A 24,624-nucleotide genomic window follows, 5' to 3' on the forward strand; every position below is an offset into this window, starting at 1 on the left:
ACTTTCTCTGGCTGTGGGCCTGCCAATCAGACCCACAGCCTGGCTGTTCTCTTTCTAAATTACGACATGTACCCTAGGTGCATTTACCAATTGGTACTGGGCCACCTTATCAGACCCTGTAACTCAGGGCATAGGTGTACCCAGGGCTGCCAGGGGCTGCAGCATGTATTATGCCACCCCTGGCTGGCCTCTTAAATTTGACACAACTGGCTGCATGACAGCTGGGGCAAAGTCGTGTAAACACGCTTTGCTGTAGGTGTAGTATACCTATACCTAACCCTAAAATGGACACACTGATTCCTATCAGTCACTCCTATGGCAGGCCTTGACAATCCTGAAGGCAGAGTGCGTGGAATCGTGTGAGATGGTGCTCTGGCATGAGCTGAGCCTGTCTGCAGCTTGCGGAACCAAGTCCTAATAGCTGTTCCATGATATCGCATACCATATACTCTTAAGTGCATTATAATCCTCGCGGTTAAATGCTAACTTTGGTATGGCTTTATCAAAACATGTTGAGTAAGGTGTCATACGAATTGGAATACTAACCCCTCGCCAATTCTGGCGACGGGGTTAGCATTCCACCCTTCTAGAGGGACACGACATGTATGTAACTGTGAACCCCGGTTAAAGTTAACTGAAGCCTCAGCTCCACAAAATGGATGCTGCCACCACAGACACGAGTCTGACCTCCTGCTGCTGGGAGTCCTTCCAGCGAGGGAGGCCTGGACAAAGGGTTTCCTGTCCGGGGCGGTGCTAGCACCGTCCCAGACATGGTTTTGTGTATCCTGGGTAGGCAGGGCTTTTCAGGAAGGTGACTGCTGAGTGGCACCCCGGTGCTCACTACACATAGGCCGGTCAGAACCAGTTCCAGGGGCACACCAGCCCCTGGCCTGGGGAAAGTCCGGCATGGTTGAGGGGTGTAACCACCCCCACCTAGTCCCACCCATAGGCAGGACCTAATCACCGGGTCAGCCCCCTTTTTTAGTATAAAGATGGGAGCGGGCCCCCTGTTCAAATTAGATCATCTTTGGAATCCAGACACGCCTTGTCGAGGTGGCTACCATCCGGTGCCCTCCTGGTGCCCACTGACTACTGGCTAGTAGTCTCGAACTTGGTCCCCTCTGCTTTCAGGTGTCATCTTCCATCGATCCAGGCTTGGATCCACCGAACTTTCTTCACTGGTCGCCTGCCAGCAACTTCTTTCTTCCAGGCTCCTGGTCCGTCAACGAGGATTCCCGACGTCTTTTGAGTCCTATGCAGCTGCAGCCCCTGGGCTAGGTAACTTCGGCATTTCGGTGCCCCAGCATGGCCTCACTATCCAAGGGTCAGAATCTACTTTCGTTTTCTCCCTACCAGGTCGGGTTCGCCCGAGAACACTAACTTTGCAATTCCTAGCTACCATAGACTTTGTCCCGCATCTCGCGTGAGAGTGCACACACTGCACCCGAGTCCCCTAGGCCTCCTATAAGTAATCTGAAGGTTCTATAGTTAAGTCCTAGCGATTCCTAAGCCTATTAGTACTGTACTTACCTGCTAGTAATTTCGCATTCCACTTTTCTAGTATATGGTTTTCCGTGCCCCTCGGGCATTTGTATATACTGTGCTAACTTAAGTATTTTTGTAAGAGTTTTGGTTTGTGCTTAGTACCCTGTCCTCATAAAGAGTACAGGGCTGTTGTGATTCTTAATAAATAACTGTTTATTTTCATAACACTTGTGTGGTGTCCTTTCACTTGGTGTTCAAGGGGTATATGTGGTATAACAGCTGGCTTAACACGCCCTCTCGAGTCTTTAGCCTTAGACTGCTCGTATCCACGCTACTAGGATAGCTGGTCTATAAGGTTGACTTACAACCAATCATCAATAAGGGGTGCTAGACTGATACATAGTGTTCACTAGAATAGTGAGCACTGCATATCAGGCCACCTTCTCACAACGTATATGATTGTGTTTCCAGGGTTCCGCACGGGAGTATTCTAGTGCTTATGACGTTGATGAGGATACCCCTGGAAGAGAACTAGGATTACAGGTAAGTAAGTAATCCATCTGTAGCTGTTAACTGTCCTGTTCGAATTTTGCCCTACTGCAAAGAATGTGAAGTTTAGAATACTTGTGAAATCGTTCTCAATCAGAGCAATATGACTTCACACTCACCACCCACATCAGATAGCTGACTTATTATCTCTAATTGTTCCTTGTGTCACAATACTCGGATATACTTGGAAGCTGAATCCAAAAAGTCTGGCATTTTTGCAGACGTCCTGGGATGTTTTAGGCCACCAACAATAAATTGTCCTCCAGCGCTAGGTTTTGTTAGTGCAACTGTTTGAGCATTGGTCCCCTTCCACCCTGAGAGGATGTCTGTTTTACAACATTGTTTTCACGCTGCTTTTAGTTTTAAAACATTGAGACTTTGAGGCACTACAAACTGCATATGTGACCCCTATTAGGATGACTTACTTTGGATTGCTTTCTGGATTCGATATAATGTTTTTTAGAGATGCTGACTCTTGAAAGTGACATTTGCCAAACTTTGCTGGCATATTTGCAATTGCCCAGATGCATTATGGGTGGGGTAGTTCTGACACGGACATATGCATTTGTTTGGTAACTGACTTCCATGAAAGTAATCACTCGAGTAGAATGCTTATTGGGGCTCACCCTACAGGACTGTCTGCCTTGCTACATGTCTGAGAACCTGAAAAACACCTGTGAATCTCTAAGGAAGGTGGAAAAGCACAAAGACCAATCCTGCTGAGAAGTATCTGTAGTCAAGAATTCAGGATCAGGATTTCAACTGTAGTCCTTGCTCATCTGGGTTGTCAAGTTTGAGGCAAACAGATCTACGTTGAAGGGCCCTCACAACTTTACTGTGGTCTTGATCAATATGTCGAAAAACGGTCATGGGTGTTTAATTGTTTCAGACCTTATTTTCTTAACATATTTAACATTGAATTGATTTCCATTTTAGGTCTGACGGTGGAAGACGATATGGCTTCATGGGCCATTTAACAAGAATAGCTAACTGCATTGTCCACAGCTCTGAAAAGGGGCCAAACAATATACTAGTGCAACATCTTGTCAAAGGTACGTTTGATATAATTAACTAATAGTTCACTTTTAATCACTCCTTTTATTTATGAATACTGAAATTCTTATATCACTGTAGTTTTCATTATTTGGTGTTCTTTATGACTTTACTTATTTTCTCCCTCCTCCAGGCTAGGGTCCGTCCTGGCTTGCTGTTTTCATGTTAAGTCTGGTTGCGTCAACCTAGCTGTGCCTGTTTTGTATACTCATTGAGAAGCTATACTTAAACTAAAGCTTGGTTCTAAGTACCTGGCTAATATTTTCAATGATTTTAGTGCAGGGGTCCATGCGTTTACTTGTGCTAGTACTGCCTTTTTTCTTGGTTTGTCATTAAGAAAGCTCCATACCAGAAATTATAAAGATAAAACAACTACAACATTTCTGAACAGTTAAATTTCCCACTGCCAGGGAAAACCACAATCTCTCAAACCAGGACCTCAACTAGTTAAGTTCTCATGCCATGTAAAGCAACTGTATCTCCACCAAGAGAAGTAAAAGTGTAAGGTAGGGAAAAGGTGGCGGTAAAGACGAAGCAGGAGCTGGAAAGATCAAAAAGACCCATTAGGAAACCGTCTCCAACCACAGAAGAGTACAATCCATCTTAGTAGGAATCCTCTTTGAAGCCTTCTAAAAACAAATGTAACCATCTATGCTTTTAAAAAGGGAAAGCCTTATTTTGTAAATCAAAATTTGTTTAGCAGAGTTCTATGTACATTCCGGAATGCCCAATATCAAAGGAGGTTTCTACATCAAATCTACATCAATTCTCCTGTTTTCCTACTGAAGCTTCTTCTCTAGCAAACCCACCTTCTTTAAGATGGGCTCATGTCCCCATGATCTTTCCCCTAGTTAATTCAGCATGTGGTTTGGATGCCCTGATGGTAACCTGTACGCTCTTCACCTCCAGTGGACCAGAGTTCCCAAGAGCAGTCGAATGATCTTCCTAAAGGTATACATTGCTGGAGGAAGCTGGCTCTGTATATACTATACCAAAGTAAGGTATAGTGTGCACAGAGTCCAGGGAGTCCCTAGAGGTATAGCAGAGGCTAAATTAGGTAAGTACGAACAGCTTTCTTTGTGATAGTGTGGGCGAGCAGTTAGGCTTATCCAGAGGGTGTGTTAAGCATTTGTTTTAACTCAATCAAGGAATAATTACACATACTAAGACAGAATCTAGACCGATTAGGTGAGTATAAAAAAAGTAGATTTGTTTTATTTTAGAACCAAGCAAGACTTGGCACAGATATTTAAAATGTACTTTCAAATGCAAGATTGTTAAAGGAAATGAGATTGCAATTGTTACATGTTTGTAAATGCTTTGGAAATAGTTTAAATTACAGCACAATTACTTTTCATCACACTTGGATTATTTTGAGTACCACACCTTAGTATCTCTAAATACAAGGTAAGTACGGCTTTTTATACTTTGCAATAGAATTGTTTTTTTCATACAACACAGTTCAACATTTTCATAGGCCCATAATCTCTTTACATGGGTTCCTATGGGAAAAAGTGTTGGCAGTTTCACAGGTAAAGTACCCAACTTATGAGGGTGAGTTTTGGGGGTTGAGGACCAAGGTTGCCCAAGGTCTAGATGGGCACTAGAGTTGAACCACCAGTGGCACTGGGGTGCACAGATACAGAGCGCAAAGGCCCAATGTTAGATAAAATGGGGCCTTCGGTTACGGACTGCTTATGAGCAGGCCACTTGGGTGTTGGAGCTAAGCTCCTGGAGTTAAGGTCAGCACTGCAGGGGCCAACGACCAGCACATGAGCTGCCCCTCTAGCGGCACTGGGGCGGCTGGGTGTAAAACTGAAGTTGGTGACCCTATGTTTTGCAATGGAGACCTTCGGTTCTGTGAAGTTGCTGCAGGCTCGGGCAGGGAGACTTCCTAAAGGCAATCACCGGCTGGAGTGATAAGTTGGGATCTTGGGGATGCCAGGGCACAGTCAGTTATGCCACTCAAGGCTGTGGAGCGTAAAGTGCAGGGGTTACTTCTGGCATTGGGTTCTCTTATCATCTCCAGTCTCGTCAAAGGGGTGTTCAGGTCGGGACCAATGGATCACTTCCTTGGGGTGGATATACCCCGTATTATGCCACGATGCAGTCCCCTCATCTTCAAAATGGAGGGTACTGAAATGTGTGCTTCAACTCGCCTCCCCCACCTGAGGTGTGGGGTTGACCTAGGTGGGCACAACTCTCTTCCTAGTTTGCTTTTCCTGATGATTCTCCCGGGCCCCAGAAACAGTGGAAGCCAGTTACTGAGGGCAGCAAAAGGCAGCGACAGCCTCCAAAGGCAGCAGGGCATTGAAGCTTCCCCTTTAGTGGACGCAACCCATTTGGGGGAGGAGGCATGACACCTCTGCCCAGGATGGGCTTTTGTTTCTCGACCCAGAGAGCGGAGGCGACTCTACCCAGGGGTCCAGAAACTTGTCTGGTGGTTGCAAATGACTGGTAGCTAATCAGGAACCATACCAGGGCTGGTTGATTTTCAGGGGGAACCTCTAAGATGCCCGCTGAGTGAATTTTACATTAAATCCCGCACTGGGATCAGTGCGCCTTTAATGTCTAAGAAGTTTACTAGCAAACTAACCAGTATCCATTATAGAGCTGTGGAGTTCTTAATGACCAACTCCCAGACCATATACTTTTTATGGGCTTGCTACACCTTCAATGTATAAGACTACACTTAGACACTATGGGGTACAGGGCTCATGCGGCTGTACCCTCGCCTTGGGGCTGGTGCACCCTGCTAGAGGGGTGACTTACCCAGGCCTCAGACAGTGTATTGCAGGCATGGAACACAGATATGTGTGCCATGTCGACTCTTCACTTTTCTCTGCACCAAAACACGCTGCCTGCAGTGTGTGTGGTAAGGTGGAGGGCCTCCTAGGGTGGCACAATTGGTGCTGCAGCCTTTGGAGGCCTTCCCTGGCCACATGACCCTTGGTACCCATGGTACCTTTTGCAGAGGTCTTGCCTCTGGCCAGGGATGTTTCTATTGTGGATTCAAAGGAACAGTCTTGGGAAAGAATACAGGCACTGGGATCCTGATTGACGGAGACCCAGGGCACATCTAGTCAGGTTGCCGCAGTTGCCAGGCAAAGTGTGTGGGTTCTTAACCATGCAAAAGGGGCCACGTTCTTACAATTGCCTCATTCACGCTTGGCTGCAGTTAGTGTGTTTTTCAGGCGAAGTCCTGTTGTATCTTATGGACATGTCCTTTGATGGAATAGCTTTTATGGGGAAAAGGCAAATTCCAGTCTGGAGCAGTTTAAAGAGAGCAGGGCCTCAATGCACTCTCTGGGCTTATCTGCCAGTCAGCTCCATCAGCCCGATCAGCCCTACTGTTTCTTTTGCGGTTTTGGCAGTGGCACCCCATACCACCAGCCACTTAGAGTTCAGCAAGGTGTCCAGCCTTTTCTTGGCACTGGCCCTCACCTACCACACTGTCCGTGGTGAGCAAGTAATCATACTGCCTGTGGCCCCAACTGCCATACCTCTTTAGCTTGGCTTTCTTAGAGCACATCCACTTGTTTTGAGGCAGGATCCAATGATTCTTTCTGGATTGGCAGGCCATTACATCTACCCTTCATGGCCACTTTGTCTCAGCTTCCACTGACTTAGGACCGACTGGTAGAGAACCATCAGTCTGTTTCACCGTAGGAAGTGCACACCCTTTTGGCCAAATGGCCGATCTAGAGACTGCTTATGCCAGAAGTGGGCTGGGGTAGTTATTCTGACTACTTGCTGGTGCCAGAGAAAGAGGGGCCTTCGTCCAATTTTAAACTTGTGCCCTGTCAATGCCTTCCTCCAAAACGACTAATTCACAATGTTCAATCTGAAGGATGTTATGTCTGCCTTCAAACCTGGAGACTGCATGGTGGCGTTTGATATGCAGAACACCTATTTCCATATTCCTTTTTTGTAGGTCCATCTGCTCTCCTTCTGTTCTCTGAGGGAGTCCAATCTCCACAGCAACCTTTTGGAGCTGAGGGCTATCAGCTTGGCATTGGAAGCCATCCAGCCATCAATAAATCAAGGGGAGGCTGGTACAGGTGCTTATTGACAGCACCACCACCACCATGTTGTATTGGAACAAACAGGGCGGAGTGTGGTCACGTACCCTTCTCCAGGAGGGACTGCACCTCTGGAAATGCCTGGACCATCAAGCCATTTTTAGGTCTCGCTGGCGTGGACTGCGCCCCGCCCCTCTTTCCCATTGGCCAGTGTCCCCGTTTATGCTAAACGGTGGCCAGCCATTGCGAAAGAGGTTAGTATGACGTACACTTTGCACTTTTTGAGCTGTCCCACTTGGACAGGCTTGTCTGACTTCCTTCTGCCGTAAAAGGTTCCTTACCTTTATGGGACCAAACACATGGCCGCAGAAAGATAACAAACCTTTTACTTAAGAAGGAAAGCAGGCCTAGGCCGTCCAAGTGGGACGGCTCAAAAAGAGAAAACTAAGTCATGGCGAGTGCTTGTTGTCCAGCCTGCCTAGTAGCATGACGTGGAGTACTACAGCTTGCGCAATGTTGGTAGGAAACTAAATTGTTACCTCAGCAGCGGGCTTTCACTATTAATGTTAACTTGACGTGTCTGAGCTGGGGAAGAGCTGGGGAAGTGAAGTAATGTTTTGATAAACATAAAGAGTAAACCGAGTCAGTCCTGCTCAGTCCTGCTCTTCTCGTGACCCTTCTGCCAGAAGTTCTTAAGCTATGTCAGCGCGTGCCTCCGAGGTGGGAACAGGGATAGATATGACCGGCTGAGCACGGTTTTCTTTTCCCTGGGCGCCCAGTAATTCTGCTACGGTGCGTACACTGCAGACGCACAGATATACCTCACGAGAGGCAGCTGAAAGACAAGCCTGTAACCGAGGGTGCATTAAAGCGGATAGTCGGAGATAAAAACTGTATGTTTTCTACTACCCACAAGTGTTGTCTGCTCCGGCAAACATATAGGTGTGCAGCCATAGATTCCGGCAGAGATTTGCATAAAACTTTCTATATATGCCGCTGCTCCAGCTCACCTCCTCTAGGGTGCCGCGTTGAAGGCTTGTGATCACCGGCTATTGTCTGGAAGATTTCTACTTCGAGAGCGGAGGGAGTTTAGTGCATCCGGCAATTAGCATCATAACCAAGATTTACTGAGTCTTCTGCAACTAACTGCACTTGAAGGGTTGTTGTGTACAAATGGAGCAAAATGAGTTCTTTACTGGGAGTCGTTGGCACATCTCCCCAGGAGAGCAGGAAGCTGGTTGCAGGACAAACCTCCTGTCAATCCGTAAACTGGCACTGGTCACCTTGGGAAACTAAAGTGGCAACTTCAAAAGTTGCACTTTGCCCACAAGTGACATGAAAATGTATTTAATCATTAAATCTGATTTAATTAACTAATTTTTTTATACCAAATGACCACCCTTGGTAGTCCCATTCAGAAGTTAGGAGGACTGGTGTGTCAACCTGTAACTATGTACTTGCCAACAGGGATACTAGCCTTTCCTCAGTAAAAATGACAATTTAGGGTTTTTACTGCTGGAACATGTAAAAATGCAGGTGCCACTTTTTAACATTCAAAAAACACAGTTGATGGACAGAATGTAGAGCAATGTCATACATTCACCCCAGTACAAGGATCTGGGCCTAAATCCATCGTTTTTTTGCACTCCACACCAACCCTGGGTTAGACACTGGCTATATGCAAATCAGCTCTGACCCTGTGCCCCATGGGAACAGACCAGTCCGAACTACCAAGCCATGTCTTTCCCAGACCGGAATCAAGCATCCAAGGACCGGTTTCTGGCTATCAGCCTTCATTCAGCCTGGATAGCTTGACTCCAGTGGTGTGGAGAGCCTGGGACTCACGTCTGAGTATACCCAGCACACTCGGGGTGAAAATTGCAAAAAACACAGTTGATGGGCAGAATGTAGAACAATGTCATACATTCACCCCAGTACAAGGATCTGGGCCTAAATCCATCGTTTTTTTGCACTCCACACCACCCTGGGTTAGACACTGGCGATATGCAAATCAGCTCTGACCCTGTGCCCCATGGGAACAGTCCAGTCCGAACTACCAAGCCATGTCTTTCCCAGACCGGAATCAAGCATCCAAGGACCGGTTTCTGGCTATCAGCCTTCATTCAGCCTGGATAGCTTGACTCCAGTGGTGTGGAGAGCCTGGGACTCACGTCTGAGTATACCCAGCACACTCGGGGTGAAAAGTGCAAAAAACACAGTTGATGGACAGAATGTAGAACAATGTCATACATTCACCCCAGTACAAGGATCTGGGCCTAAATCCATCTTTTTTGCACTCCACACCACCCTGGGTTAGACACTGGCTATATGCAAACCAGCTCTGACCCTGTGCCCCATGGGAACAGTCCAGTCCGAACTACCAAGCCATGTCTTTCCCAGACCGGATTCAAGCATCCAAGGACTGGTTTTCGGCTATCAGCCTTCATTCAGCCTGGATAGCTTGACTCCAGTGGTGTGGAGAGCCTGGGACTCACGTCTGAGTATACCCAGCACACTCGGGGTGAAAATTGCAAAAAACACAGTTGATGGACAGAATGTAGAACAATGTCATACATTCACCCCAGTACAAGGATCTGGGCCTAAATCCATCGTTTTTTTGCACTCCACAACACCCTGGGTTAGACACTGGCTATATGCAAATCAGCTCTGACCCTGTGCCCCATGGGAACAGTCCAGTCCGAACTACCAAGCCATGTCTTTCCCATTCTGGAATCAAGCATCCAAGGACCGGTTTCTGGCTATCAGCCTTCATTCAGCCTGGATAGCTTGACTCCAGTGGTGTGGAGAGCCTAGGACTCACGTCTGAGTATACCCAGCACACTCGGGGTGAAAATTGCAAAAAACACAGTTCTTGAGTGTGTGAGACCATTTGCTGACTGGGTGTGTACAAAAATGCTTTACACTGTCCTCTGATACTGCCTTACTGCTCGACCAAGCTACCACTTTAGAGAGTAAGGTTATATCTAACTTTAACCTCTGCCAAACCTTTGGGGACGATTGGACTCTGTACACACTGCACCTTACTTTGGTGCAGTATGTACAGAGCCACTTTCTTAGTTATAGATTCCTTACCTTAGAATTACCCCCAGGCGTCCGGCTGGATCAGGAAATTTTTTCGTCGGCAGTACCCCTGCCTGTCGAAAGGTGGCGTTGGTTGGCTCTGTGTTACTCATCGGCGCTGTGGTCGCCGGGATGACGTCGCGGTAGCTACTTAGACGCTGTCTTCGTGCGCCAAAATCAGTTAATTCTTTTACCGCACCAGCAAGAGCAAATCTGAAGAGAACGGTACCCCTAGTCAGTTTTTTGACTGACCTTTATGCGACTTTTGTTGACTGTTTGATTCCCCATCGACTCCTGGTGCAGGAGGGATGCCCGACTTCAAGGCCTGCGGTTCCTGTACCCGACTGATGTCGGTGAATAATCCGTGTGTGACTCTACTGCCTGGTGCGCGACCATGACCCCAAGTCGTGCTCTGACTGTAGAACCAAAGTCTTTGCGGGAGCGGTCCCTAAAGCTACTCAAGGCCCAGGCAGTCTGCTCTACGCCGTTCAAGGTCCCAGTTGCATGGGAGGCAGAGGGACCCATCACATAGCCATCAACACTCCTCGTCAAAGTCTTCGTACTCGGGGCTAGGTAAGTCAAAGCATAAGAAGTCGAAGAAGCATTGTCGCTCTTTGACTTTCCCTCAGCGGTCGCCTAGCTTGGCGAAGGGTGCGGGTGGTGCCGCCCCTGCAGCTCCCTGTGCAGAGAGTACAGGGTCGACTCTGGCCTTCCCTCCATTCCCACGAGCGACATATGCCCAGCTTTGTCAGTTCTACAAAGCGTTGCCTGCCATCTTAAGGTAGCCTGACTCCGCTGGTGTGCCTTCAGGCCCCGCAGACTCTGTTGGGGGCTCTAGGCCTTTTACGCAGGCGGCTCCGGCCCCGTCACCGCAGGGCTCCCTTGAATCCAGTCCTTGATCCGGATCAGCACTGGTCGTTCTTGTTACACCTCTACCAGCGCCGATTTCACCGGCACCACGTCTACAGCCGGCACCAGCTGGACCTTCAGACGGCGTCTACCCCGGCTTCCACCCCAATGTGGATACGGAGCCGGACTGATGTCGACCGATGCTGGATCTGGCACCCATGGGTACTTTTGTGCTTGCATTCCACCCTGGCCATTTTCAGCCAGATTGGCCAGCAGAAGAGGGTGCTGCTGCCATTTGAGGCCCTCACGGACATCCTTTTGGGCACCTGTGGAAAGGATGGTTGCCAGACCCCACTGCCCGGCCCGGGTGACCCCACATTCCTCCCCCGAGAGCTTGGTGGTCCAAACTTCAACGCCCCAAAGCACATTCCCTAACACACCACCGGACAGGGAATCCAAGAAGCTGGATCCGCTGGGGAAGAAGTTGTTTTTTTCCTCCAGCTCAGGGCTGCGGTCGGTAAACACTGCATTTCTGTTGGGCCGTTATTCACACTCCTTGTGTGATATGGTGGCGCAAGTGCTGCCTCAGTGTCCGGAGAAAGCCCAGACCGTGCCCTCCCAGGCTATTGCCGGGGGGAGAGACGCAGCAAAGTTTATAGACACTGCCGACTCACTGAGTAGAACCATTGTAACGTCTGTGGTGCTTCGCCGTCACGCCTGGTTGATCTGGCTTTTCTGGAGATATCCAGAACACTTTGGTGGACATGCCCTTTGATAGCTGTCGCCTGTTCTGTGACAAGGCAGACTGTGCGCTAGAGTGCTTCAAGGACTCTCAGGCTACGGCCAAGTCCTTGGGCCTCTCCACCACGCGCCCTTCACAGTATGTTTTTCGCCCCTTTCGTGGTCTTTTGATTGCGCCTATCAGATAATCTTAGAATTTTCTACAAGGCACCCAACACATGGCGCAGTTAAAACACTTTATCACAGCACCTTTAGAAAAAGGTTTTATTTTGCAAAATGCAAGGACTCTCTCTCTTTTGAATAAGGCTTTGGATTCATTTTACACAATGCTTTCAATGTTTACCCAGATGTCCAATTCAAAAGGTTCAAACCTACAAATAGATATATATGTTTATATGCAAGCCATAATAACCTAAATGCATGAGTATTACTGATGAATAAACAATCAGCAAATAATGATATAAGACTCAAGCAAATATACTGGATGTCCTACAAGAGATCGGAAAGCTATATTTACATAAAATGAGTACTTTGGAGGTGCACCTTGACTCCCTCACACATCACAAAGAAAACACACTCACTCACACATCAAATTATCACAGCCGCCGGCTCACATCACAATGGCAATAACCAAAACTCAATACATCACCTAGTTCAAAACACCGCATCTCAGACATGGGAAGTAAACGGCTGTGATTGAGAGCCTTTAGCAACCAGGGTTCACATTCAGAGTAACTCGTCTGTCCTCGTTCGGATTCCAAACGCCTGGTTTCCAAGTCCACAACCCTCAGCATTAAACATACTAGAAGGTCCCCCTGGGCCAGAGGAATCTTACCAGGACTGGCCAGGTTCCAAGCAAACATTCCAACGGCAGGAAGGAGCTCTGAAATAAAATGAAATGAAATGAAATGGCATTTGTAATGCGCAGCTATGCCCAATGGGCGTCAAGGCGCCTAAAAAAAATAACTAGCTGTCAAAAGTCAGAAATAGAGCTTACTGGTATGCCTTCATAAAGAGCCAAGTTTTCAGTGACTTCCTGAAAAGGTCAAGAGATGGGAGTGACTTGATCTCAAGGGGGAGTGAATTCCACATCTGGGGTGCCAGAATGGAAAAAGCTTTGCTCCCCCATCTAGCCTTCTTGGCTCGAGGAATTACCAGTTGATTGAGCTCGCTGGAGCGAAGGCATCTATTCGGGACATATCTGGTAAGTAGTGATCCGAGGGCATCCGCCGAGCCTGCACTTAAAGCCTTAAAAGTTAGACAAAGAAGCTTGAACGTGATCCTTGCGGGAATGGGGAGCCAATGGAGATTCTTCCTCGCCAAGGTCATAGATGACAGCCAAGGCAGGGCAAGGGCGAAACGTGCTGCCGCATTTTGTATGACCTGTAGGCGCTGCAGAAGGCCCTTGTTGGCCCCGGCGTAGAGTAAATTACAATAATCAAGCCTTGAGCCAACAAGGGCGATCACCACCTGTTTCCGTGCCTGTGGGGAAAGATAATGGACAATCCTTTTCAGGGTCCTGATGACGCCCCAACAGGTAGCAACCCTTCGGTTGACCTGAAGCTCCATAGAGAGCTGAGTGTCAAAGATGACACCAAGGTTCCTGGCAGATTGAGTAGGTGTGGGGCAGATGCCCAGAGAAGGAGGCCACCATTCACCTGACCACATGTCCTGGTCTTTGCCAAAGACCAGGACCTCTGTCTTGTCCCCGTTCAGCTTTAGGGAGTTGGAAATCATCCACTCTGCAACTCTCATGTCCCCTTCATCAAATCTCGCATGTTCCAGCCTCTATCTTGACGAAGCCCACAGCTCACAAAGCCTTTCCAAATACATAAATAATCCCTCACCAAAACAGATACCTTGAACATGAATAACCCAAGCAACTTGCAAGCACTGCTGTTCACACAGAAAAGCTGAAGCAAGGCAAAGTCAGAAAACAAGATGACATGCCATGTCAAAGGCAATAGTAAGCACTTCCTAATTCTTATTAATGTACAACACCGAGCACGTGTGCATCACTGCCCACAACATTGCTCTTCGAAACCAAAGAGTATATTCCACACCTCTCTCCCTTTCATGCTTTCAAATGCACATCCCACATGCTCTGCTCTTAGCAAGGCTATTCTACTCCTTGACCGCTCCCACTGAAAGACCACAAGATTAGAAGAAAGAAGAGAAGCAGGCATATGCAAGACATTTGTACATCCAGGCTAGGTGAAATAACTCACTAAAGTCAGTTAAAATAACTGTAGTCAAAGGTCATCACAGGGTCTCTATCCACAAGAGTTCCTCTAGCACTACATGTGGCCACGGAAGGGGTGCCCCAACACGTTCCTTTCTGGGCCACAGGCTGGTGCAAGCTGTTCAACCTCAGCATGGCTGGGGACGTGTGAACCATCAACGGGGTTCTGGGGGCCAGCAGGCGGGCCAGTCCACCCCCGGCCCCCTCTACAGCAACCTCCAAAGCCTCCTAATCAGACCTATAATAATAATAATTATAAAGCTTTATTCGATTTTTACGAGGAAAATCATAAAAGCACATATGATACAGCATGAAAAAGAGTACGAAATATAATCATAAGACATAAGCATACAATTGAGGTTTAAAAAATAGATTTTTAAGCAAATTATAACTGACGGGGAACAGAAGACAGTTAATTCATAGACGCTCTACACCTTACTGCGAATTTCAAAAAGCTAGTAGCTGCATTGATTGTAAGTTGATCTTCGAGCATACAAAGCTTGAGTAAGGCTGGCCTGCACTGTCTTAAGCCCCAGAGTTTAAAAAGTGGTAGAAGATGTTTCCTTCTGCCCCAGTCATAAAATTTGCAGAATAAGATAACGTGAATGTTGGATTGCTTGGAAACATTGTCACAAGGACAGACCACCAGGGTAGTCGACCAGTCATTTATGGTGGGAAATGTTAGTAGACGGAAAAAACAATCCGTCCTCATCCTTGTTAGCAACATTCTCGTATAAGTTGTAATGATCGGAGAGAGGTAAGATGGAATGCCGGCATCATAAAGTAAGAGGTTGTGGTTGGCAATCGATAATTTATTACCTTCCAGATAAGAACGTCTGTCTGAGAGTAAGCCTAAACAGCGAGCCTTGAGGTCCTTTTTAGAAATCTTTTGACACGTTGTGGGGTTAATGTACATATCGGCTAAGTCCAGTGAGGTTAGAAATTTCTGTACATAGGCGAGCCAGGGTATTTTTCTTGAGTTAGTTAAGGCCATACAATCCTTAATTACATCCTGGTTTAACACCGTTTTTTCCGAGGACCATACTTTATGCACCAATAGGATTGGTGCGATTTTAATTGTGTCCGAGATGTATACACGTGCTAGCTCATTATGGCAGACTGTGGTTGAAATGGATCGAGGAACAGCCAGCAAAAATCTTAAAAATGCATTCTCGTTGGTTTGAATCTCTCCACAGTCCGCCAGGCCCCAGATGCCTGCACCGTATGTTGCGGTAGAGACGCACTTGGCAGCAAATATGTCCAACAGAATCCTAACCGGTTTCCCACCTAGTTTAGTGGCAAATTTCTTCAGGGCTCCAATTTGTCTAATGAAAGCCAAATTTCGGGTATGTACGGCATTCTTCCATGTGCCTGTGTTGCTAAAGAGTATACCCAGGTATGTAAAGGTTTTTGTAAGGCTGATCTTGGTTGCATCAATGAACGTATTGCAAGAGGTATTCTTTTTGTTGCTGCAACACATTGTAAAGGTTTTACTTACATTGATCTTAAGACCTCTCGAGTCCATAAAGGTAGAAAAGGCAGACAAAGCTTTTTGAAGCCCTAATTGAGTCCTTGACATGATAACGGCGTTGTCCGCATATAAGAGAATTGGAACCGCAAGGCCATTTATTTTTGGATAGTCAACATCTAGGTTGGCCAGGCAGTCGGCGACGCTGTTGATGTACAAATTAAAAAGAAAGGGGGCAGGGATACAGCCCTGCCTGACCCCCTTTTTAATAGGAAACTTGCTCGTGCAGGCTCCATCCTTTCCGTAGCGAACCTTGGCCCCGGCTCCTCGATAGAGTTCTTTTATGAAAGCTAAGATGTTAGGGTCGACGCCCATATTAGTGAGGGTAGACCAAAGTAAGCTGTGATTGAGGCAGTCAAAAGCAGAGCTTAAGTCCACAAAAGTCATGTATATATTGCCTCTTTTGGCCAACACGTATTTGTCGATGATCAGAGCTAGATTTAAGCATTGTTCCACAGTCCCGAGGCCAGAAACGAACCCATATTGGAATTTAGACAGAATGTTATTTTCCTGTGCCCATGTTTGTAGTTGGTTCAACAGGACTCTCCCGGCCACCTTCATTAAGGAGTCCAATAAGGAGATAGGTCTATAACATTTAGGGTCCGTTCTTTCACCTTTTTTGAAGATGGGTATAATGATCGCTTCTTGCCATGTTGCAGGGAATCCTTTACGGGCATAAGAGTTGAGAACGTTTGTAAGAATAGGTGCCCACAGTTGAATCTTATCTTTAAATAGGTCTATAGGGATTCCATCTGGGCCGGGCGCTTTGGCATTAGAACTTTCAAGGATAGCCAGTTCCACATCAGAGTGATTAAAGTAGATGGATATTGGGAACGGCTCCGGGTTGTTAGTTTGCGACTCATTACTCTCCATTGGTTGAGTTACAGGGTTAAGTGGTTCAATCCGGTCATCTTGTTTGTATAGTTCGGTAAAGTGATATATCCAAACTTCTTCCGTGATGGCAATTTCTATCCGGTCAGTTGTCCTGTCACTAAAAAAGGGTGCGTTGACCTCCCTCCAAAAGGCTGTGTTGTCTGTTAGGGTGCTAGCTTTCAGCAGAGCTTCCCAGGCAGCGGTTTTCAGTTCCTTTTTTCTGATCTTAATTGTCCGTTTGTAAGCGGCACGGGCGGATCGAATTTCCACGTGATTTTTTGGAGTTTTGCTGAGGGTGGCCTTCAAAATGTTATGAGTGTTTGAACACTCGTGGTCAAACCAACCGTGGCTCTTAGAAGCATTGCTTTTGTTATTAGTTCTAGTCAAGTTTTTTCTAATTTGCAAAGCAATTTGGTCAAAGGCGGGTATAATTTCTTGTGGGTTGGGAGGGTGTTCTAAGCAAGTCCGAAAATGATCAGGGACAGTTTTGATCAGATTTTCAAGAAATTTCGAGGTATCAGTTTTTGCCCATTTTATAGTGTATCCGTTTCTTGACGAAAGAGAAATGGTATGTGAGTAAAGATTTTCTATGTTGCTCCTAGACTTAGTACCACTGGAGGGGGAATATATTTTGACACTGATGGGGTAGTGGTCGCTCAGAATCAGCTCCTCTCTGTTGAATTCTAGGGCATCGCCATGATGAATGTGAGACAAGAGGAAAAACTCTATTGTCATGAGCGATCCCCTTCCATGAAATGTGGGTAGGAAGTCAGTCGGGGGCACTGTTAAATCATTAAAAAAGCCCAGATCCCATTCATTTTTTTTTTTTTTTTTTTTTTTAAATATATTTTTATTGCAGGAATCAGCAAACTGTTACATATATGACCAGCATCAGAAATCCACTGAAATCAATTAACTGCATCCCGCCCACCCCCCGCAGCACGTTCTCACACATAATCATTCAGCCCACAGTCCAAGGGTCGGGCGACAAAATCCAGTGGGGGCTCAGCAGGAGAGCAAGGCTGGTCCGGATGATCCACTGTCCGTCATCTGCTTTTCTAAACAAACCCCAAAACCCAAAAGAAAGTCCCACCCACAAAACACTAAATTACAAAGAAATCCCTCCCCAACCCAACCCCGCCATCAGTGTATGGTAGCAGCCGCAATAGGATTCGTGAGAGGACCCAAGATGAGCGTATCAGAAACAGAAAACGCAATCGCCTATCGGGACTCAGGGCGCGCTGCAATCTCACTATCAGAGTCGCTGGGGGCGCAATAGTCTCTGAGGGCTTGCACTAGTGTCTCCCATTCTAGCGCTGCCTCCTGTGCTTTTCGTTACGCTGTCTCCCAGCCAGTTGGTATCTCAGCGTGCTTTCTCCCGCCGCCCACTTCAAGAGTTCACTATGCCACCTGCTCCCAGTCGGACCAGCTCGTGCCTTCCAGTTCCTGGTCACCTCTCGTTTGGCCAAGAGAAGCCCTAAATCAATAAATTTACTGGTAATTTTGTTTTTGGGGGTATGTGGAAACCAATGCAAAAGACCCACCGCCGCATCGACCAATAGGGGTCTCCCCGTCACCTCCGTCAGGGTCTTCTCCACTTCCACCCAGTAGGAGGACAAACCCGGGCAGGCCCACAACATATGGAGGAGGTCCGCCTCCGGCGCCGGGCATCTGTGGCAGGTTGCCGAGCCCGTGGCGAAGTACTGTTGGATTTTCGCCGGGGTCAGGTATGTCCGATGGAGTATGTAATAGTGGACCAACTGAAAACGGGCGTGGCGCGTCCCCTTCCAAGCTCGCCGCACGAGCTGAGACCAGGTCGCTTCCGGGATTTCCTTGCCTATGTCTGCCTCCCAACGGGCCTTCAGGGTCGTAAGGGGGGTTAGCCCTTCATTGATCAACCTACCGTAGAGGCAGGTGACCGCCTTCACCGTGCCCGCAGACATCATGACGTATTGGCACACCGGAGACGTGGGAGGTTCCTCCTGTCCGCCTTTCCAATGCGCCTGGATCGCACGGACCAGGGCCGAGTGCAACAGGAAGTCTCCGCGGGGAATCTCGAAGCGGTCAATGAGCTCCTGAAAGGGCAAGAGTACCCCAGCCTCATAAAGATCCCCCACCAACTGCAACCCCGCGTCCTCCCAGTCCGCCAATCGTGACCAATCACCGCCATGGGGCAAGGCCGTCAACATCCCCAATGGTATTTCAGGCGCATATGGTATCGGCAATTGGCCCCGGGCGTGAGCCCGGTTCCAACACAGGCGAATGGTCTTTTCCTCCAGCGTCAGGTCCTGCAAGGTCAAACGTTGGCGTAGAGCTATGAAGGATATGACATGCCTGGCCATCCCTACACCTCTCCTGTCCTCCGGGCCTCGGAATTCCCTGGCAATCTCCTGGGTGAGGGTCTGGAGCTGCGCTGCCAGATAGTATTTCTCAAAATCCGGCACCGCGAGTCCACCCTCGGCTTTCGGCCTCATCAGGGTCTTAAGGGCCACTCTACGGCGGCCCGAGCCCCAGAGGAATCAGACTATCATCGACCGTAGGAGCCTAAATGTGGCTGGCGGGATCCAAACTGGTAGCGCCCGGAAATAGTACAGCAGCCGGGGAAGAGCCACCATTTTGAGGAGAGCGACCCGCCCCGCCAACGAAAGCGGTAGCGTAGCCCCAAAGTCCATATTCCCCCGTAGAGCTCGACTGCATCTGGTAATGTTTCCGTCCAGGAGGTCAGATGGATCATGATAGATGTACACTCCCAGGTACCTGAAGCAGTCAGGTTCCCATCTAAGCTCTCTATTGAGGACTGGACATGGGGTGCCTCTGCGAACCGGGAAAAGACATGTCTTGGCCCAATTCACTCGTAGGCCCGAGACCTCTCCAAACGCCGTGAGCGCCGTCTCAGCTCCATGTAGGGCCTCGACTGGGTCCTCAAGGAAGAGCAACAGGTCATCGGCATATAACGAAACGTGGTGCGGGCCCGAAGGTGTCCAGAAACCATTGTAATGCGCCCCCGATCGGAGTAGCAATGCGAGGGGCTCCACCGCCAGCGCGAAGAGAAGTGGGGACAACGAACAGCCCTGTCTCGTGCCTCTTTCTACCGGGTACTGCGAGGAAATTAACGGACCCGCCCGAACCCTGGCCGATACGGAGGTGTATAAGACCGCGGTCCACCTGATGAAGCCCTCGCCGAGGCCGAACCGCCGCAACACAGTGTGTAGGTAATCCCATTCCAGGCTATCAAACGCCTTCTCTAAGTCCACCGATAGGACCACCGGGCACGGAGCATCCACCAGCGGTTCACCCAGCAAGCGGAACAACCTACGGATGTTCATTGTCGTGTTGCGCTTGGGGATGAACCCAGCCTGGTCCTCATGCACCAGGGAGGTCATGTGGCCCAGCAGTCTCGAGGCCAAGATGCTGCTCAGAATCTTATAATCGACCGTCAGCATCGATAAGGGACGGTAGGACGCCGGATCGGTTGAGTCCCGCCCCGGCTTGAGGAGGGGAACCACCAGGGCCTCGCGCATCGAGCCAGGCAGTCGGCCAAGCCTCTTCGCCTCTCTATAAACAATCACCAGTCTCGGAGCCAGGAGGTCGGCATAGGCCGCGTAAAATTCCACAGGAAGACCGTCCAGACCTGGGGTCTTATTCCGCGCCATCTTTTTAATGGCGCTGCGGATCTCCCCCAGTTCAATATCGGACCCCAGGGCTTTCGCCACGTCAGGCTTCACCACTGGGAGCTCTAGGGGCCTCAGATAGTCCTCGAGAAGGTCAGGGTCCTTGGCAGCACGACTGCGATACAACTGGTCATAGTAGTGTCGGTAGCAGCCTAAAATCTCCGGTTGAGTGTGCACCATGGTCCCGTTCGCCATGCGCATGGACGTCGTCAGTGAGGTCTGGCGAGTAGGGTTAGCCAGCCATGCCAGCAATGCGCTCGATCTATCCCCTTCTGCAAGGGACCGAACCGTAAAGGCCTTGTAGTCGAAGCAGCGCAGCCGCTCGACCTCAGCTGCCACCGCCTCCTTTGCCTCCGCCGTGCGTCCCTGGATTTCAGGGTGCCCGGGGCGGCGGAGTTCCAACTCGCGTAGCCTCCGATCCGCCACGTCCAAGTCATCGAGGATAACCCGCCTCATACCTACCTTCTTGGTGATGCAATAACCCCTCATCACCACCTTAAAAGCGTCCCATTCCAGTGCTCTCGAGCTCGCAGAGCCCCCGTTGGACGCGAAATACTCCTCGATCTTATCACCTAAGTCCGCTCTGAATACAGAGTCCTCGAGGATCTCAGGGCGTAACTTCCAGGTGGGCACAGCCGGCGCCCCCGGAAACCAGCGAAGGGCCAGCAGGAGGGGGTTATGGTCCGAAATGGTCCTAGCCAAGTATTCGGAACGGATGGCCGCTGAAACCAGTTCAGTCGAGCCAAGAAACCCGTCCAGCCGAACGTGCAACTCGTGAAGGCCCGAAAAGAAGGAGTAATCTCTAGCGTCGGGGTGTTGCGCTCTCCAAATGTCCGTCAGACCCCACCGTGTCTGCCAGTCCCTACGGCCTTTGGCCACACGGCGGACCGGAGAATCAGGGAGGGGCGGGTGCGAGCGATCGGTCTCCACATCCACTACTGAATTGAAGTCCCCACCGAGCAGGAGGGGCCCCGTGGAAAAGTGGGCCAGCGAGCCCGATAACCTAGAAAGGAAGGCAATCTGGTCCATGTTAGGTGCGTAAACACAGCAAACGTTCAGGTCCCTCCCCCCCAGAATGCCCGAGATGGCCACGTAGCGCCCCTCTGGATCTACCACTGAGTTTGTGACCTGGAAGGGAACCCCAGCCCTAATCCAGATGAGCGCCCCCCTGGCATACGCTGAGTACGACGTGTAGAAGACCTGCCCCCTCCATCTACGCTGTAGCGCCGCCCCCTCCGCCTTGTTCAGATGGGTCTCCTGCAGCAGCGCCATTTGTATTCCCCTACGCACTAAATAAGCGTGGACTTTGTGCCGCCTAGACATGGTATGAAGCCCCCGCACGTTCCAAGTAATACACTTCACATTAGCAACGTCAGCCATTGTCCCATACTGTCCGTGCAAAGTCTCCCCATCTGGGTCTCAACAAAAAGCGAACAACAATCCCCCAGCACTGATGGCGGCCATTTCCCCCAACCAAAACTCAACAACTCTTTCGTTAACCAAACCCCTGCCCACCCTCCCCAGAACAGGACCCAAATAACTCCATCTAGTTCCCATCCAAACCATGCCCTCAGAAAAACCCTTCGTCCCAAACTAATCCTACGGTCGCCACCGTAGGAAGGCCTTAAGGGCCAGGTGCGGGCTGGGTGGTGGCAGTGGGCCCTCGATGCCCTGGCTACCAGGACTAAAGCAAGCCCCAAACAGTAACGGAAACCCTCGGGGCAAAGGCAGGGCACCCCACCCCCCGCTTCCCCGGAGATCATGCTGAACCATCGGCTCCCGCCACCCCCGCTACGGGCCCCCACCCAAAAGGATGCAGCTCACCCCGTCAACCCTGTCAATCAAGAAGGTCCTCAACCGATTTTGGCGTGATCACCGGTGTGCCGGTGCTATCTGTCACCGAGTTCTCCGAGTCCGTCGATGCCCCCTCGTCACCAGGGTTCTCTTCTTCCGCGATGGTATCATCTCGTGAACCAGACCGTGCAGACAACACCTCCAGTACTCCTTTCCGCTCCGTCGATGTCTCCGCAGTAGAAGGGCCACCCGACCGGCCCCGGCGACTCCGCACCCTCGTGGATCGCCGTCGCTGTCCCGGCTCCGCCGTTGGCTGAGATGCGGAGGCGAAGCCATCTTTCCCAGCTCTATAAAGTTCCAGCCAGTTACAGGCATCCTCCGGGGTATCAAAAAATTGAGTCTTGTCATCGACAACGACGCGGAGCCTTGCAGGAAATAGGAGCGAGTATTGGATGCCCTCGCTCCGGAGCTCGCGCTTGACCGCCAAGAATGAAAACCGCCTGCGTTGGGTTTCATAAGTGTAGTCCGGGAAGATGTTCACCTGGCTGTTCTCCACCTTGAAGGGGCCATTAAGTCTAGCGGCATTGAGGATGAGATCCCTGTCGCGAAAATGGAGGAGGCGCGGCACCACCGGACGCGGCGCACGGCCCTGTTGCGGTGGCCTTGCTGGGACTCTATGAGCTCGTTCAAGGGTGTAGAAAGAGGATAGGCCCTCCGGGGCCACCGTGTCTCGGAGCCAGGCCTCCAAGTAGGCCACCATGTCGCCATCCTCGATCTTCTCCGGCAGGCCTACCACTCGGATGTTGTTGCGCCTGTTACGGCCTTCCGCATCCTCCGCTCGCTGCTCCAGAGCAGAAATCCGGGTTAGGGCATCTTTCATTGCCGCGGCCAAGGTTCGCTGCGCCGGCTCCAAGGTTTTCACCGAGCCTTCCACTTCTTTGACCCTGTCCGACAGCTTGCCATGATCCGCCCTGAGGAGGCCCAGGCTCGTCGCCACCTGGGCAATGTCCTGCTGAAGGGCCGAGCGTGTGGTCGCAATCGCCTCCAGGACGCGATCAAACTGTTGCTGCAGCGGCGCGCCACCAGCACTCCCCGGGTTTCCATGGCCTTCCTTGTCCGGGGTCTCCGAGTCGGAGGCGGCCGGGGTAGTCCCCTTGGCCCCTCTCGGCTTCCCCATGTCGCGGGAAGCACACAGTGTGGACTCAGATGAAGGTGCCACCGAGTGCGGGCGCTGACTATAACTCTCCCGAATGCAGGCCCTCGGGGTGAGGGCCGGTGATCCTCTTCTCCAGGGCCAGGTGGATCTCCACAGTTTCGGCTCGCGCCACCACCGTGTCGTCTGAGAGCGCTGAGGAGGAGGCGGAGACACTCGGCGCCAGGCCGGGCAGGCCCGTCTGGTTGACGAGGATCCGGAGCGAGGGCCACCCACACCACCAGAGACTTTGTGGCGCCAGGGGGTTGTGCTTCCCATGGGATCGGGTCGATCGGGGGATGCAGCCAAGCGCCGCGTCGGGGGTCGGCACCACCGTCAGGACCTCCAGGCGTCCGTGTGTCGGGGTTCGCTATGGTAGGGGCTTCCGATCGTCCGGGCGCAGTCCCCAAGATCAGAGTCTCAGCAGGGCAAAGTCCAGTTCCTCACTCTCCAGGAAAACACAAGAGCGGAGGGCACGCTATGACCAGCGACGTTCTTCCAGGCTAATGGTCCCGTCCAAGGGGACAAAGGGGTCCGGGCGCCATATTGGGTCGCTCTCCTCGGGACCACAAACTTCGAGTTTCGGGCGGATCACCACCCGTCCAGGCTGTGCCAGGCGTCTCAGTAGGGTCCAGTTGGGCCGAACGACGATTTGCGGGGGCTAGGGTGCCCCGCGGCCTCCGATTAACAGGATAATCCCGGGCTCAGTCCCGGAGCCGAGCTCTCAGGCGACCATCGCCATCGGCGCCCAAGCCACGCCCCCCCCCCCCCCAGATCCCATTCATGTAGTAGATTGTTCAGTTGGGATCCCATGGTTGAATGTTCAAAATGGGTAGTATGTTCTCCATTTGGGGCTCTTTGATCACAGACCCTGGTTCCACTATATGGGCATAGATGACAATTAAAATCACCTAGTATGATCAAGCGTCTGTCTAAGCAAGACCCTCCCATGCCCTTCTTTATGAGTTTGGAAAGAAACTCTATAAATTTTGATTGGTCATCTCTCTGTACGTTGTTATATAGATTTATAATGAAAGAACTGACTACCTCTTTCCCGGACACTTTAAAGGCCTGTAATAAGCGGCCGAAAGACTTTGAGCTGGAATCGGTTGGAGGGAGGTCAACGCGTTCTAATGATACGTTTAGTCTGTTTGAAACGTACAAGCAAAGACCTCCCTAGGGCCTGCCTCTGCATGACTGGATGGATGGGGTGAAATGTGTGCTATAGCCGTCCAAGTTTATAGATGTCAGGTCCCAACATTCCTGGAACGCTAAGATGTCAAAAGTATTTATGTAGTTCAGGAAGGTTGGGTCCTTTGTTTTGTTTAAAAGACCAGCTATGTTCCAAGAAAGGATTGAGATATATTGATCATCAACATGATGCGTGGAAGGGCAGTGTGAAAGATTCAGATCAGGGGTTAAGGGTAAAAGGGGAGCCTGAGGATCATCAGTTTGTGCACTTCCCGTCCCGGGGGAGCCGTGTGATGGGGCCGTATTAGAGGGGTCTGCAATGGGTTGAGCTGGAGCAAGTTTCCCATGTTTCC

The 24,624-nt window shown here is 50.1% G+C and overlaps 1 protein-coding gene across 10 annotated transcripts in view; it reads left to right on the plus strand.

The window, feature by feature from the left end:
• The window catches only part of PPP6R3 (protein phosphatase 6 regulatory subunit 3), a 1,665,951-nt gene that overhangs the window by 856,932 nt on the left and 784,395 nt on the right, over positions 1-24,624 (plus strand). For all 10 annotated transcript variants that reach the window (XM_086957827.1, XM_086957831.1, XM_086957834.1 and 7 more), the window contains one exon: positions 2,971-3,086. In XM_086957827.1, coding sequence (XP_086813953.1) covers positions 2,971-3,086 — 116 coding nt within the window. The remainder of the gene's footprint in view (positions 1-2,970; positions 3,087-24,624) is intronic.

This window comes from Lissotriton vulgaris, chromosome 2_1 (genome assembly GCF_964263255.1).
Source record: "Lissotriton vulgaris chromosome 2_1, aLisVul1.2, whole genome shotgun sequence".
NCBI classification, from domain to species: Eukaryota; Metazoa; Chordata; class Amphibia; order Caudata; family Salamandridae; genus Lissotriton; species Lissotriton vulgaris.